Genomic DNA, 17,650 nt, shown 5'->3' on the forward strand with positions numbered 1-17,650 from the left:
TTATCATTGCTTGGATTCCTTCCTATTAACACACTTAATTTTAGAGTCCTAATTTGGACATCTAAATAGTTGTATGATTACATGGAGTTGGTAAACTTTTGCACACTGTAAGTTTAGAAGTAAACTGATGGCATACCTGCTGTGGTCATTTAGCATAGTGCACGTACGTATATCTGAAGTATGACATTATACTAAGTGACCACAGTAGGCATACCAGTAAGTATACTTCATACTCCCAAATTTACAGTGTAAATACTATTATTCATTTATACAGTGGCTTGGACATATTTGGCAGCATACAGAGTTAGTAATTCTTAGTAAGATCTGTGCAGGTATTCTGATACCACTAAAATTACAATTAGTCATCTTTTTTGATTCGATTCTGTAACTAAAAGGGCCACTAGGTGCAATCATTTTTTTCCATAACAGAGTATTTACATATGGCTTACTACCATTAACAAGTAGATTTGTATATTAAAGCTTGTTATTTGACCATTAAATATTTTAGGTGTCAAATGCGACCATATGGGTGATTTTCCAAAATTCAGTCACATATATCATACGTACTGTATAGTAAGGTGTGGGCATGGCCCGTGATCTAAAATCACCCAAAAACCAGCCTTAATGTTCTCTCATAATGACATAGCAGTATTGGTGGGGTAAAACCAAGCCCAAAAGTGCCTTCAGATCAACCCGTAACACTTTCATCGAGTTGGTACAGAAATTTAAAAAAATTATCAAACGGAATTTTCTACTGCCTGCCTGCCTGCTATTGCCTTCATTCGAGTGTAGCAGAAAATTGGTTTCAGCTAGGGCCCTAATTCTTTCACGAAACTGTTTAGAATTGACTTAAGAACACGCTATTGGCATACTGATAGCAAATGTGTGCGCTATTGTCTTACCTTTTATCCTTCTTTACCATCAAGGTGTTCTCTGCCGACAGTAGCTAGGGCTTCCATCCGCGGATTGCACGCCCACACACATACTACAAAAGTATTATCGCACCAACATATTGGAATACGGGAATAATACATGTATCAGGGCCGAACTTGTCAGCTGCCGTGAAGAATGGCCCTAGAACCTATTCATGTGTAAGTGAATGTAGTTTAGCGATTGTGTAGCTATGTGCTGTTATAAATACAAAATCTGTGACTGCATGCATTTCTAGATGACTTTAGTGCTGTGACCACCAATACTTCAAGTTTGTTGAATTAATATGAGAGGGTGTTAGTGGTGCATGGGTGGTGGAAATGAGGGAAGGGGAGTTGGCACTTTCATTGGGCAATGATTGCTAGACGATATCTAGATACTCTACAGTAATAGAACAGTCGGCAACGGGGCCTGCAAACAGTCCAATAATTCTATTACTGAGAACGACTTGTGAATTTCATTAAACCCCCACTCTTTAACTTGCTTTACTGAACCTGTTAGTGGTCATCTATTACTTGCAAAAAAAGTTCACGAACAAGTGAAAGAAAAAAATTAGGAATTTTAAACTAGAAGTAGTACTCCAATAAAAAGTACTAAAACAAGCTGGCTGGATCGGAGTACTACAACTACTGTAGAACAATAAGAAGTGAATATCCCTACTGTGTGCATCAATTATACAATCTCAACAGCACAGTAGGGATATTCACTTCTTATTGTTCTACAGTAGTTGGACATTACGTACTACTCCGATCCAGCCAGCTTGTTTTAGTACTTTTATTGGAGTACTACATTGCCCCTACTCCTAGTTTAAAATTCCTAATTTTGTCTTTCACTTGTATATATACATCTTATCACCATAGGTATTACTTGCTCTGTAAGCATCCAAACATGCAGAGGCTATAAATCAATAGTACTAGCCAAGATAAGGATCTGTTTTTTGGTATTATCCATCACTTTAAGTACATTATTATCCACAGCTGCATTCTGGAATTATTACTTTTGGTTGCAATTGAAATTCAAGACTATTTTGTTCCACATCGCATGTACACACCCATTTATTATATTATTTTTGCTGCCAAGCATGGTTTGAGCTGTCCAGCACATGTCATCTTTGGCTGAAATTGAAGGGCAGTCAAGGAAAATACAATTACATAAAATTGGGTTTTGCAATAAGGTTAATCAGAAATTTATTCCTTGAATTTCCTTCAAGTTTTGATATACTCAGTACCTTTTCTATTTGCTACTGCATTCCTTAGTACTGATAATGATAGCAGTAATATATATTACACAAGTTTTCTTCCTTTCAAATGTGGTGCATGGGTATTACATACGTAAACAGACTACATTGAAGTAAACCAAATCTCTGATGTATTATAGCTTCCTCAAACCAGATCACACCATATCTTATACCTGCTGTATAATTACACCAGTAAACTGACTGTATGTGTGTTTCTACAATCTTTTTATGGACAAGTTGATGCATTTCAATATATCCATCTCTATGTAGTTGCAGTGTTATGCTTTAGTGAGCCTGAACAGATTGTTTCTGAAGATGAGGGAGCAATCATCAATTTTACTCTTACAATCAGCACACCACTTTCAATGGATATTAATGTAACTGTAATCACTAATAATGGAACAGCAATAGGTTGGTATGCATAAATCAACAAGTATTACATTGTATTATCGAATTTGACAAAAGAAGGCTTACTTTACTGTAATTAAGACTATGAAGTAACCTATTGCTCTAAAATTTTCACATAATTCTTCCATATTGTAGTGAAATAACAGGTCAAAATGTGAGACTGTTAGTATACTCCAACATTGAGTTATGGTGCCTCAAAGGCATAAAACTGGATCTGTGTGAAAGCCTTGTTTTGTCAGATTCGGTCACATTTATGTGTTTCAGTATATTTATTTTAATAAATGTGGTTTTGAGAAGCGCTTGTGCCACTGGACTCGTGATGGCTATAACACATTCATGAAATAATATAGGAATTGTTTAATGCATCATAGAACATCCAGGACACCCACAGTCCTACAATATTACTTCAACTTCCATGCACACACCTTGTTCATTCATTTAGTAGTGATGCACCAATACCAACTGATCTGTTATCAATACATTCTATATTGGCCAACAACTGGCCAATGCCAATACTTTGCTATAGAGGCATTAATAAGGAACAGCCAGAATCTCCGATGATGTTTGTGATTGTAATTGTATTCCAGCAACAAGGAATTCACTCAGTGAAACCCATATTTCAGTGGAGCCCTGCATACAAGAAACATGTCAAACACCTATAACGCTTGACATGTACTATAACTGTAGCTATACACACACACAATACCTAAATGATACAAAATTTTACTGCACAATGACACATTATTTCCTGGGTGATGACAAGCTACAGTTTACTTAGCTGAATTATAGCACTGCTTGTTGGTTTTGTGCACTGAATCACAATAACCAATCATCACGTATGGCTTCAATGAATCTCTTTTGTGGCCTAGTGCCTATTAAACTGTGGTAATAACCATAATCATTGGCTTCTTGAAAATAACTCATGGTGATATGTAGTTTTCTGTAACATTGCTATGTCGTCCATGGCCAGCTACTGTATTATCAAAGCCCACAAAAGTATAAGAACAATCGGAATTTAAATTCTAGTATGGATCACCACATATAGTCAGTGCTTTATTTCCACCTACGTAGCAATTTTATCCCTACATGGCCATAAATACTGCAGGTTGTATTGCGGAAACATTGTGAAGCAGGCAGTAAATTAATTGCAATAATCCTTTGCTTTAGAAATATGGTCCGTACTACTCTCAACACTTGTTTTCGTAAAAGTAATACAATAAAGATTTTCCATATTATCTTTGTTCACATTATATTTACTAGGAGGAGAGGACTATCTACCAGGACCATATATAGTAACATTATCAAGTGGTTCAACCAATGTCAGCGGTCATATTGTTATAAATAACGATGATATCTGCGACACACCTGAAACCTTTATCCTGACAATTGACAACTCATCATTACCTAGTGGGGTTATGGTACCATATAATTGTCAACAAGTTGTTACAATTATAGATGATCGTAAGTCCTATTTTGCAGTCAATTATACTGTAAATGAATTCATGAACTGATTTTGTATATAGGACCACATGTTAGCTTCAAGCTTGCCACCTATATTACTAATGAAGCTGATGTGTTTTCAGAGGAAATAATTGTATACATCATCGAACCATGTCTGTTTTCTTTCTATGAAGTACTATTAGAAAGCATTGATGTGACAGCCCAGGGTAAGCATTTTGGGCATTCATTATAACTTTGAACAATTGCATTACAATTTATAGGAGAATCCATAGATTACACCTTTGAACAACAGAAAGTAATATTCACCAGGACCAAAACCACAGCAGTTATTCAATATTTCATTAAAGATGATAACATAGTTGAAGATGTTGAACAGTTTGATATTACTCTGGTGCCATTGTCCAGTGCAGTAATGTTAGGTGATATTCCTAAGGCAACAAAGTTCATCACTGACGATGACAGTAAGTGTCAACCATTTCTTTTCCTCGGTAGTTAGCTTATTAACTAACTTCATATTATAAATGGTCAAGTTAGTGTTGCCATCTTTCAGCACATATTTGCATGCAATTCTTGGATGAAGGACCTGCATATTTGAAGGTTTTTTTTAGAAGTTGGTGATGCATCAATAAGAGATTTTGCTGGTTAAAAACTGTATATTAGCTAATATTGAAATTCACATGAATGCTGACGCAGATAGCTAACCACTCTGATGCTTAATATACAGTGTGTTTGTCAAAATTCCATGTTTTGTAGCTATGATTACCATCATTCATCCCTTCTTTCAATATTTTTTATTGCCTGAATCCATCTTCATTTTTACATTGATAACATCTAACTTATAGATCTATACAGCCTGTACATGTGTTACTGTGCTATTAGAGTGACTGTGTATTAGAGTGTCTTGAGTCAACCTATAGCCTATTTAGAGGTGCCAATGGTCTAGTGCTGTCATTATAAATAGAGTTAAACCATCATGTTCAAGTAACAGATAGAATATTCAAAGGTACTACAATGGTCTCTTTGTGTGGTCTTTGTAATAGTTAGACACTCGCAATAGGTGTCTTCGAGGATTTAAAAACCTGAGGTGATGTCAATAATTACCGAGGCACAGCCGAGGTAATTATTTACGTCACCGATGGTTTTTAAATCCTCGAAGACACCTAGTACAAGTGTCTAAGTGTTTTAGATAATGGCGTAGAAACAGTGGGTTAGTAAAGAGAGTTCCCATCGTAAACACCTAGGGTATTTCAGCGAGCAAAAGATGTGAGGCCGCGCAAGCCATGGAGTGTGAATAAAGGTTTGTGAAGCTGATAAAGTGTGTTTGGGGCTTTGGAAATGTGTGTGAATGGCAGCGAATGTGAACAGCCAGTGCCAGCATGGCTGTCTAGGTCTACAGGGCGCGCTTTAATATGGCGAAGGCCACAAACTGAATTAATGGCTTTTTTGTTTAACCAGCTACCACGATGGTTTAATCCCCACTGAGCTAGCTACAGATAACGGGCGTACCTCAGTGTAATTTCTTTCTCACAATCGGCATCATTAACATTGGTGTTTACTGATGTGTTAAATACTAATTGTCCTAAAGAGGCTAATTGCATTCCTGTGGGTCCCATTGTGGTTGTAAACAACTGTCTTGTCGAGCCAGGTGTCCTTAGCAGTAAGACACCTAGTACCAGGTTTCTTCGTGAATAAGAGACCTCCACACATCAAAGGAAACACTGCATGCCATTGTCTAAAACCTGTCGTGAAGTGCAGGAATCTACTGTATACCCATTACCATTTACAGTAGCATTCAGTAAGTGATTCAAATAATCTGTGGCATCAAAATATGCTACTCAAGGAAAGTGTTGATATGGAAAATTAATACCTCAATATGGGCCAATGTGATTGAAGATAAAGGAAAGACAAGGAACAGAGGAGACACACTCTTTGACTACCAAAAAGTATATAAACATCCTGCTTATTGTGGCAAAAAGTCATACAATGTGCCATTTAGCCTCCAGCCTTGTGGCTGTGGTCATGCTGGTAGCTACTGTACCGTATAGAGGGAAACTTTGGCGAAATTGGCGAATTGAAAAATTTTCCTAAGTTTAAATTCGTCAATTATTCAACAACAGAAAGAATGTCGTAATGTTGGCGCGGAAAGGATCTGGCCACGCAAGCCTAATTGCACACAGTGGTAAACCAAGCCCAAACATGTTAACATCGACTCAACGATGGAGTCGCTATTTCTTGTTTTGGAAATTTAGTAGATTATAATTATTGCGCAACAGGTTGCATGCGCGCATGCACATTACGAATCGCGTACAGTATATTAAAGGAAAATCCCAACACAAGCAAAATCTGGTGGGTGTGATAAGTGAATTTGCCAAAGTTTATTTCGCCAAATGGATTTTCGGTTGCATTTCACCAAAGTTTAACCTCACCAAAGTTTGCCTCTATACGGTATATTATACAGGCAGCCAGACCGAATTTGGCAATTGTTTAAAAATATCCAGCTGCCTGAAAATGTTTTCTTGTGTTAGATGCCATGTTTGATATTAGAAGGACTAATATTATTCCGTACAGGTGATTTTTGTCATGTAAGTTGTTTTTAAGCTGATTTTTAAAGCAGAAATTTCACGTCACTTCTGGGTGATCCCTATATAAACAATACTACCATTACTGTTTGATGTGAGGGTTAGTAAATATTGTGTGAAATGCAGACTACCTGTCTGATAAAAAGTAGGTACAGTGATGGACACATTATTTTTGTTTTTCTTCAAGATAGCTTATTTTGTCTCTCTTCTCCTCCTTTGTTTAGGTGAGACTGTACATGCCCCAAATTGCCAAGTTCTCATGTTATATTTACTTGTTTAATTGCTCCAGCATTTATTACCTTAGCTCTTGAAATTGATGTAGTGACTATTCAGATTTGACCACTGCTCGATGTTCAAAAATGATGTTGAACTTGAGCCCCTTTTCAAAATTGATCATGGCTCCACTCAAGTGTGATTACCATTGAAGCTATAGTAATTACAATATGTGACCGGACTTGTGAAAGGGGTCTTCCACACCACACACATCCATTTCCATCAACTTGGACACCATAATATCTTACCGCTCAAAAACATGCAAAATTGAACCTTTCTCCACCCATTAAGCTATGCTGGTGCTCTCAACTGACCAAGTTTCAAGTCAATAGCTTTTATCAATGTGAAGTTATGAATTGTCAAAGTTGGTAAATTGTATGTGTGTGTGGAAGACCCCTTTTCACAAATCCGGTCACATATAATATGTGACCAGGCCTGCGAAAACCGGGCATGTGGGCACAAACTACACCCCATCATGTTACAGTCCACATCTCAATAATGGAACAGAATATATGCATTCTGTAACTTGCATCATAAAGCCAACTAACTGCTTATATACCGCTGAAAATTGCATTGCCATAACATAATACTACAAAAGTTATGAGAAAAGTAACATTGGAAAAGTAGGCAAAAATTGTGTGTCCACATGCCCTGTTTTCACAGGCCCGTTCTCATATTGTCTTATGCTTTAAGCATTTTCAACAATTTGCCCATCCATGCAGAAGGATGCTACAGTATACAGTGTACCTTATACATGTAGTACAAAAGTTCAATGGGGAAAGTTTTAACAAATTTGACAACTTCTATACAGTTCATCAATGTTTCCCTCTCAAGGTTTTATGTATTCTTCAATACAGTAAGTATTAAAGCACAATGTCAAACTTGGTGTCGAATATTTGCAGTATATGATAGTAGCTAGCTATAGTAGCTAGCTACTATAATTTATCAAACAGTATGGTAGTACTGAATAATTAGGGATCAACCCAAAATGATGAGTGACATCAAAAATGCCACCTTAAGAAAAAACATCCTAGAGACATCTTACATGACAAAAATCACAGAATATTATTAGTCCATCTAACATGAAAATTACAGCATTAAAAGCAAGAAAACACTTATCGGTGACTTGATACAGCATTTTTCTTACAAAAAATCCAAAATTTGCCTCACTCCTCACTGCCTGCCTGGCAACAGTCATTGAAGCCAAATGAAGCAATGCATGGCTAATATTATTGGGTAACAACAACAAACTCACCAGTGGGATGAGCCTGTTGAGGTTTCGATGAGTGTGTGCTCTCTGCACCTTGTCTATCCCTTTATCTTAAAAAATCAGGCTGTTTTCCTTCATGCAGCAAAACAATAAATTAATATTGAGGTGTTAAGTTTCCTTATCAACACTGTTTAGATGCCATAACATTTTTAAAAATATTTGCACTACTGTAGAGGTACTGGGCACATACACCACATGTCTTAGCAACATATTTCAAACACAACACCATGCCACTCTTGTTTCACAGTGATTGCATGTCTGTTCTACATAGATTAAAGAAGCATAAGGCTGTTCTATTAGAATGTTGTCAATCAATTGTCATGATTAATGTTGGGTGGCATACCAGTACAATAGTAATAGGGCGATATTACAGCTTACAATAACCAGTACTACCGGTTGTAGAAAAACCGTCATTGCAAATACAAAGCAGAAATTCAGCTGTTTCTTGTTGTTTGTACATGTTAACAGTACCACAATCAAAGTTGGGGGTAACACGTTACATAAGTAACAAATTACAGCTGTGTGTAATATTATTACTGTTTGTAGCAAAAGTAATATAACGCGTTATGTTCCATAGGCTAGTAATATGTAACAAGTCATTATTTTGTAAACTAATGCATTAAATGCGTTGCTGTAATAATAACTATTACTTTTGCTTAGTATCAAAGTACTAACTTGTTAAGAAATCACTTCTAACATAGCACACTAGCCTACAATCCTAGCTACAGCCATCACAGAAAGCCAAAACAACATTATTCTACTAAGTGAGCACCATTAATCGATCACGTGATATGTTAATTTCGTTCTGCATCGAAGTGTTGACAGGCTAAACATGGTTTACACGAGTTGAACACATGTTAATGTTTAAATAGAATAAGTTATGGAGCTACTGTAGGAGAAGACAAGGCAGTTGGATTTTAATTAGACATCTTGAAAAGTAGTACCATAATATATTACTAGTTACTGTACTTTCTTTTCAAGTAGCTAATAACGCATTACTGTACTTCGGCTGGTAGTAATGAGTAATAAATAATACAGTACTAATGACCCGAACTCTGACCGCAATATACTTGTCATGGAAGTGAAACTGTATATTGATATAATTATAATCGTGTATTGTATTACATCTTGCATAATATGATGAGGTAGTTCTCTTTACATTGGCATGTTCCTAACCCAGACCAAATATGTTCATATGGCACCATGTAGCTGTCACAAAAGCTCCAGAATCATTATTTACCTAGACCAAATATATAATTGTTACAGATCATTCACACCTAATGCGAAAATATAATTCCTACTATAAGCCATATAAACAGCTATTAGTAGAGCTAAAGTAAGGAGTCAATTTTCACGTGTGGTGTGATTGATCCCCTGTTTCAATACCTTTTATTTATGTGCTCCCTACTATGATCACATATGCATAAAGCTGTTAATTTGTACCAAACAAAACATTGAAATCCATGCAAAACAGCTTGGCCACAAAACAGCTTGGCCGCAAAACAGTTTGGCCATTAAAAAATTGTCTGTGTAAAGTAGAAGAAAGTGGTCTTAAATTGTGATTGAACAAATGATGTGGCTAGTTTGTATGTATGGACTAAAACAAGATTTCCTATCTTTGGCTAGTGCTTCTGTGTGTTTAGTACCTGCATACAAAGTATAGTGATGCTAGATAAACTCAGCAACACAGAATGTAAATATGTGTGTAATAATACCTAAACATTGCAGTTGGCCACTATAATGGCACTATTTTTGTTCATAATATCAAGAAACAAAATGAAATTTATTGGAAATGAGTTTATTTAATATCAATTACTTTGTACGTAGCTAAATACACTAAATATTATTGATAAGTGTAATTCTATCCAATTCTAGAAAAGAGGAAATTGGAGTTTATTAAGTCAATGTTATCACAAGTAAAAGCCTGTGCATGGCTGTATTCCAGCATTATTACTTTTTGGTTGTGATTCATTCCTCCACTTCCATTTACGTTCATTTCTTTACAGCTAAGCTGTTTGTGCATGGATACTTGTTAGATGCTAAAGCTAAAACTTTAATGTGAACAAAGTACTGAATGCTGCTCTAAAGGGTGCATAATATTTTTGTAATAATGTTTCCTGAAATTTGTCAACACGTGTGACCAGATTTGTGGTCTTCCACACACATCCAATTTACCAACTTGGACAATCCATAAATTTAGATTAGAAAAGGCTATTGAATTGAAATTTCAGTTCCAACATTGCTTAATGAATAGAGACATTTTCACTTTTGTCTACCTAAAGATATAGTATTATTCCAAGTTCATAGAATTGGATGTGTGTGGAAGACCCCTTTTTGGAAATCCAGTCACATGTATATGTACAATGAATTGCTTGAATTTTAGAAGTGACTGTGAGATTTACAGCAGAAAGGTTCAGTGGTTCTGAAATAGAAAAGTTTATTGCAGTGTCAGTGGAGCTAGTTGGAGGATCAGTCAGCATTCCATTTGATGTCAGCATTTCTGTATCAGACATGTCAGCAAACGGTACAAAGCAGTTGTAGGTGGCTAAATCTTAATAATTCTCACTAACAGGTGGTGTTGACTATGACTCTACCACATTGGTAACTACGTTTGACGTGGGAGAGGTACTGGTTACAGTGTCAGTGCAGATATTTCAGGATGATGAAGTTGAAGCAGAGGAAGAATTTCAGTTAATGTTACATGTACCACCATTGTTTGATGGTAGAGTATCAGCTGGTGATCAGAGTACTGCGATTGGAGTGATCACTGCACCAGATGGTAAGTTACATATAATAGGCAACCATGCATACGTATGTAGTAGCCAAGAAAATGATGCTGTCTACGGCATGCATATAATAGCAGGAACATATAGTTTATAAACAGTGTTGAAAAACAATTATAGTGTTTGTGACTGGTCAACTTTTTTCATTAATTGTGAAAAGGGGGTCTTCCACACATATGAATGTGGAATGCCATTAGAGCTGCGACCTGGATCAAATATCCGCAACCGATTATTGACTCTCTACAACCTATTGATTAACTTAATACTTATTTTTACTATTTTCAAGGTATTAACAATGTTTTCATTAAATTAATCAATCAAACATGTTGCTTGGCAAAAAACCAATAAAAGGGGCTTTACAATGCATAATCCCAAACAAACAAACAATAATTAACCTCCTCATGTACCCTTTATGACCAAAACTGTAAGCATTTTTGTGCTCATGTGATCCAATTGATTAATTGGTTATTGCATACATAGCCCAATTATTAATCACCCTCAGCAATAACCGATTGATTAATCAATTGTAGTACAACCGATTCACAGCGCAAGCCATAAGTGCCATAAATTTGGCTTTGAAAAATAGATAAAGCTAAAATCCATTAAGTTATTTTGGTGCATACTACTGACCAAATTTCAAGCCAATAGTTTTTATCAATCTGCAGTTTTGAATCATTAAAGTTTGTAATTGGATGTGTGTTGAAGAGTCCTTTTTGAAAATCCAGTCATAATTCATAATAATTATACATAAACTCTCATTTATCCTGCATAATTGTGACTGGATCTGCAAAACGGGAATCCATAACCTAACTTGCGAGTATGGTACCAGCCTGACATTTGGTCACTTGGCACTCCTAACATAGCACTATTCCTGGACGTACATTTAAGACAATAAATTAAACACTTGATGAGTTATGACTCGTCAAACTACGTGTATTGTGAATATACTTTTAAATCGAATCCTATTAATACGTGCCTCATCAAGATGCAGTATATTATAATGGTGGGATATCTGAAAGACATTATACTCTAATGGAACAGTTGGCCGTCAGCATCTTTGCACCTCTTATCATTATTGTCCATTTTATAGGAGCTATTACTATTTGAAGACAAAGATTTTCCTTTTATCAAGCTAGTGTTCATTAAACAATTTTATAATTCTATGAGCTAAGTGGTTGTTAATGTTATAATCTTAGCACATAAAGCTATCCTTAGGTTATGTCACTCATGAGTTAGAAAATGGTATGTCGCCAATGCTTTGAAGCTCAATCAAAACAGCAGGCTCTTAATCACTATAATAGTATAAGAGACAGCAGAAGTAACCACTCAACACAAAAGTCTCTTGCTAGCAGACTCATTAATCAGACCAAACATTTTCTAACTCACCCTTAGACAATGAAAGCTTATTAAATAAGCATCTTTGAAGTATATACCATTTCAGAGTCAGGTGATAGAATGAAGCAATTGAAACTTTGGCTCTACCTTGCATCATTTAACACATTATGCATTCTATATATTCTGCTTTTTATGACTCAAACTAGGGCTGTGCAATAGTATTGATAGTGCGATATAGTATTGATAGTGCAATATATCATGATAGTAAATCACACTCGCAATAGTGATATATAGCAGTGGTAACACTATTGTAATAGTTATGATAATCTCAGATCTGCATTAAATGGTATTAGCAAGCCTTCCATACTGCTTTACAGTGCGTGTTACCAGCTTTCTTACAAAGGAGTGGCCATACCAAAGGTCCATATTCATCAGCCTCCCATGAAGTTCATTGACAAATGTCCTGTGCGTACATAATAACTCTATATGTAACTGCAAATCATACCTATACAACTAAGCCTTTGCTAAGAGCAAATAAACTATTGGGATAGTATTAACTAGCACGATATTTTAGGTTTGACTATTGTGATAGTACAATTTTAAGTATTGCACAGCACTACTTAAACAGGCTGGCTTTCTGTGTCTTTCTATTACAAAACATTAGGTGTTTGCAGTGTCACATATGAATGATTGTTTTATATGCAAATAGATTCTGCAGACTGTAAAGCTTCTATCAAAAATTGCAAAGAAATTAGAGAGTGTAGAAGATTGTACAGAAAATTTAAAAGATCCTGCATAGAATTGCCAAGAAGTTCTGATTGCTCAGTCTCCTGTAGAGAATCCGTTGTGCAATTGATTACGGATGGAGTTGGAAACAGAATTTGGCAATGTGGTAATCCAAAAGGATCACTGAGGAGGTTAAGGAATGCTTATGATGACAAGTGTGATGCTTAATTGACTAACTTCATAAACATTAACTTTGAATTTATTGTTTTAGTGCATAATACTGTAGGTGTAGGCTGACTTTTTTTTCTTTTCAAAACTTTTCCAGTAAACAAGTTTTTGCAAATAATAGTTAGTTCATTGTATATAAAGTGAAACTTTGTCGGAAGGAAATCTTGGCTAATTTTGTAACTCACTACCAAAGTTATCCCATGAATAGGGATGCGGTGATTATGCCGACATAATTATGGGAATAATAGGTATGTGTGAGAATCAGGAATTATGCTAGCATTTTGAAGTGATTATGATCATAATCCCTAAACAGTAAGAAAATCTGCAGATTGCATAATTCCGTTTAAAAGATCAAGATACTCTAATAGAGCAGTCAGTACATTCTAATAGAACAGTCGCTGCATATTACTACTCTAATAAAGCAGTCAATTTGAAATAAAACACTCTAATATAGCAACCAGCTAAAAGAATAGAAGCTATTTGGAGCTGAAATATCAATGTAAATGGTTTAATGCAGCAATAAACTGGCATTATTGGCCAAAGGTGGTGGCATCATTTTGGGAATAATGGTCATTCCCAAAAGCATAATGGGTGATATTTTGAGCACTGCTCAAAAGCATAATACTCAATTTTAGGAGCATAATAGCCTCATGCCTATCCATGAATTAACTCACAGCACATTACTATGTATCACAAACTGTCAAAACTTTCCCGATATGCAGTAGACTCAAGCATTTACAAGCCGTAGGAATGATATTATTGCACACAGTGCTATAATATCTGATGTAACAGGTAAGAAGCATGAGCAGCTGTTATGATTTCAACCATTTCTAGGCCAATCCAGACATGCAATCATGCATGCTAAACTAGTTACAAAACTACATAGTACCTTATAGTGTAATCAGTTTGCACTGTTTAGAGGTAAGGCACATAAACAAATGAAATGATTTACCCCCAATATCTGATAAATTCACCTGACTTACCAACCTTCAGAGAGAGACTGCATAATCTACATTAACTATGCTTACTTACTTAGTACATATTACATCTGCATACACATGTATGACAATACTCACATCTGAGTCTCTACTTAATAAATAAATACAATATTTCTTAAATCTCACATCTCATTGACAATTGTCACAGTAGTCAAACCTTTTGAGGGATACTCAAGTTAAAGTTTTGGATTGTTGTAAAGATTTGTGCTTCTATAACAACCCACTGACTTATCAAGTGATAAACATTATTAATTGCCACGGCAGATACATAATGTCACATGTTCAAATCAGATCACATGTTCAGATCACTTTTAGTAGTGTGGTAGGGATAATCACCAATGAACTAATAATGGAAGAGTGGTGTCAGTGGTGGGATGCATCACATGAAATCACATGGCCATCGGTTTCTGTAACACTATTAGAGCACTGTAGTGACTGCTCTATTAGACTATATGCAAATTTCATGTAGATGAAAAGTGGGCCAGCCAGACCGCATAGTGCTGTATAGTTTCATGCACTGTTGTAATTATAACTGCCATTACCGGTAATAATTTTAAAGATCATCTTCAATTCACAGGTTCCTTAATGCTCCTTCACATAAACATTATTATAATAAATGTGACCGGGCCTGCGAAAATCAGGCATGTGGGCACAAACTATACCCCATCATGTTACAGTCCATATCTTAGTATTGGAACTGAATATTTGCATTCTATAACTTATACCATAAAGCTAATCATATGCTTATGACGATCTGAAAAGTGCACTGCCATAGCATAATGCTACAAAAAGTTATGAGTAACGAAACTTTGAAAAAGTAGGCAAAAATCGTCTGCCCACATGCCCTGTTTTCGCAGGCCCGGTCACAAAATACTAATACTGAAATCAAAATTATGTACAAATGTATGCATTTTAATATCTCTTTTACAGTCAGCTAAACCATAAATTATGATTAAAAGCACATTTCTAAAGCTAGCTATAAAGGTGGCTGTGTATTCAATAGTTAAAGGCATTTAGTAACTTTAATATTACTCACTATAATACCAGGATGAATAACACTGAACAGTACATGCCTGCCAGACAGATAGACCCAGTGGAGCAAAATGAAGCTATATCTCTCTATTGACCTGTAGAGTGATTGATATCAGTCAGTGGTCACAAGAGGATGTAAAGGTTTCTTGATGAACTAACTCAAGTGTATTAAGTTCATACCAGAGCAGCAATGTTGTTGCTATCACTGCGTACTTGACTTATTGTTATGACAGTGCTGCACATGTGTACATATGTACCAGAAGCCATAATAAATGCAAAGTACATTCAATTGCAAGGAAACACTACAAACACTGGTGTTTGTCAGCTAACTCTTACATGGCACATGATGACTGACTTCATATACATGCTTATAGTAGTATGTAATGATATTTATTTAGCACCACCAGCTCCTCTTATTAATGTGTACGTACTGTGGTCAACAACAATTATCATGTTAGTAGGCCAGCATCAAATATGCCAGCATAATAAAAACCATAATAATCTAAAGCACTATGCCAGCATAATGCTAGCATATTTGGTGGATATACTTCAAACTATGGTGCTTAATTCCATGAAAAAGAGTGATACTTCATAATAGAGCAGTCAGTGGAAAACACAAACTGCAATAGAGCATTGGATATATTGATACTCTCTAATAGAACAGTCAATTTGTAGTGAATTAATACTCTAATAAAGCATTGATTATTGTAAGAAATGTTGTTAATAATGCAAGCATAGTAGTGCGTGGCAACACAGGAAAGCATAGTCGGTGAAAATGTTCAGAAATTCTTGACAGGATTTTGGGCTAATTTTTTAGCATAATTTAGCTCAGGCCTACATGTTAACTATCCATTTATGGATTCATAAAAAGTAAACAAACTAGTGTAAATATATATACCATTAAAAGTAAAACATGGGAATAGAGATCACAGAAAATACAAGAGAAACAAGAGCTAAACAAGCCAGCATGTTAAACAAACACAGATCTCCATTTGGACTCAATGGATAAGCATAATGTGATATAGTCATACTCTATATCATTGGACAAGTAGGAAAACTTGAAGGGTACACTGCTAGTTAATATTAAACTCGTTATTCGAAATGGGTTGACTGTTCTAATAAAGAGATTTGCAATATTTCTAAAGGTATATTGTGTTGCCTATAGGCCTGCACCGAATAGCTATGCTGGCATAATTTTAGGCAGAATAGGCATGCCAAAGCATCAAACATGCTGTAATGCCAACATAATGGGAAAGCTTTGAGCATAGTGTGAGCATAATAGGCTCATTTTATAAAGCTAATACTAGAAACATTACAGTACACATAGCTACCTCGAAGTTATAGAAGTGCTAAATGTTAGTTGCTCCATCTAATCTAAAAAATGTCTTGTTTACCTAGCAAAACAACTGCTCTTTGTTTAGCTATGTATATACGCATAGGTATGTAGCTGAACTATCTACAGGATGAACGTGTAACTTAGCTGAAGTCTCTACAAGCTGAGGGTAGACTTGTAACTTAACTGAACTTACTACCGGGTGATATTTAACTTGGTTGAACTTTCTACAGGATGGACGTGTAACTTAACTTTCTACAGGGTGAGTTTTAAACTAAAATCTCACTTAATAACTTTTAACATTTTTGATGGGTGTACTTTAAACTGTAGAGGAATTTTTTGTGTTTTTAATATAAACAAAAACAATAAAATTATTAATCTGCTCTCCATCTCATCCTCCTTTCTACAGTAAAAGACAGGTAAGCAAGAAGCTCCAAAGCCATGTAGCCATTGGCTGGCTTTGGAGTACGTGTATGTATATACAATTACAAAAGGAGGTGATATAATATCCAAAACAGCCAAGCTGTAAAAAAGGGTGTGGCCCCCAAAAAGACTCAGGTGAAGAAAGATGTGAAATCCAAGGTGGTGGCCAAGAAATGGCTGTGATGGTAGGTTAATGGCAAAAATTTTAATAACAATAATTCAAGTGAATTTGGTGCCGACTCGACCAAATTCACCTGAATTGTCGTTATTAAAATTTTTGCGATTAACCTACCATTACAGCCATTTCTTGCTTGCCATGTTGGTTTTCACATCTTTTTTCACCTGAGTCTTTTTGGAGGCCACACCCTTTATTACAGCTTTGCTGTTTTGGATTAGATAAAATTTTCATTCCTGATCAAGCACTGCAACTTATTGTATTAGGCTTTAATACCTAATTGTAAACTGACCATCAAAATTCTAATACAGCATTAATTTTAGAAATTCCTAGAGAGTACTAGTTTTATGGTTAATGGAGAAAGCTGAAGAATCCGATGTCAGAGGATTGTCAGTCTTCTACTACATAGTTCAGTTAGACACTACAGAGAGGCTACTAACAAACATTCCTGTTACTTGC

At 35.7% G+C, this 17,650-nt stretch overlaps 2 protein-coding genes across 2 annotated transcripts in view; one reads left to right on the top strand and one right to left on the bottom strand.

The window, feature by feature from the left end:
- Window positions 1-13,377, top strand: part of LOC136247349 (uncharacterized) — a 147,491-nt gene extending 134,114 nt beyond the window's left edge. Inside the window, exons 24-30 of the mRNA XM_066038968.1 lie at window positions 2,438-2,578; window positions 3,836-4,036; window positions 4,099-4,242; window positions 4,297-4,497; window positions 10,542-10,682; window positions 10,731-10,937; window positions 12,986-13,377. Coding sequence (XP_065895040.1) covers window positions 2,438-2,578; window positions 3,836-4,036; window positions 4,099-4,242; window positions 4,297-4,497; window positions 10,542-10,682; window positions 10,731-10,937; window positions 12,986-13,230 — 1,280 coding nt within the window. The 3' untranslated portion in view covers window positions 13,231-13,377. The remainder of the gene's footprint in view (window positions 1-2,437; window positions 2,579-3,835; window positions 4,037-4,098; window positions 4,243-4,296; window positions 4,498-10,541; window positions 10,683-10,730; window positions 10,938-12,985) is intronic.
- Window positions 1-17,650, bottom strand: part of LOC136268200 (uncharacterized) — a 356,730-nt gene that overhangs the window by 296,688 nt on the left and 42,392 nt on the right. The window lies entirely within an intron of this gene.

The sequence above is a fragment of the Dysidea avara genome, chromosome 1, assembly GCF_963678975.1.
Source record: "Dysidea avara chromosome 1, odDysAvar1.4, whole genome shotgun sequence".
Taxonomy (NCBI): Eukaryota; Metazoa; Porifera; class Demospongiae; order Dictyoceratida; family Dysideidae; genus Dysidea; species Dysidea avara.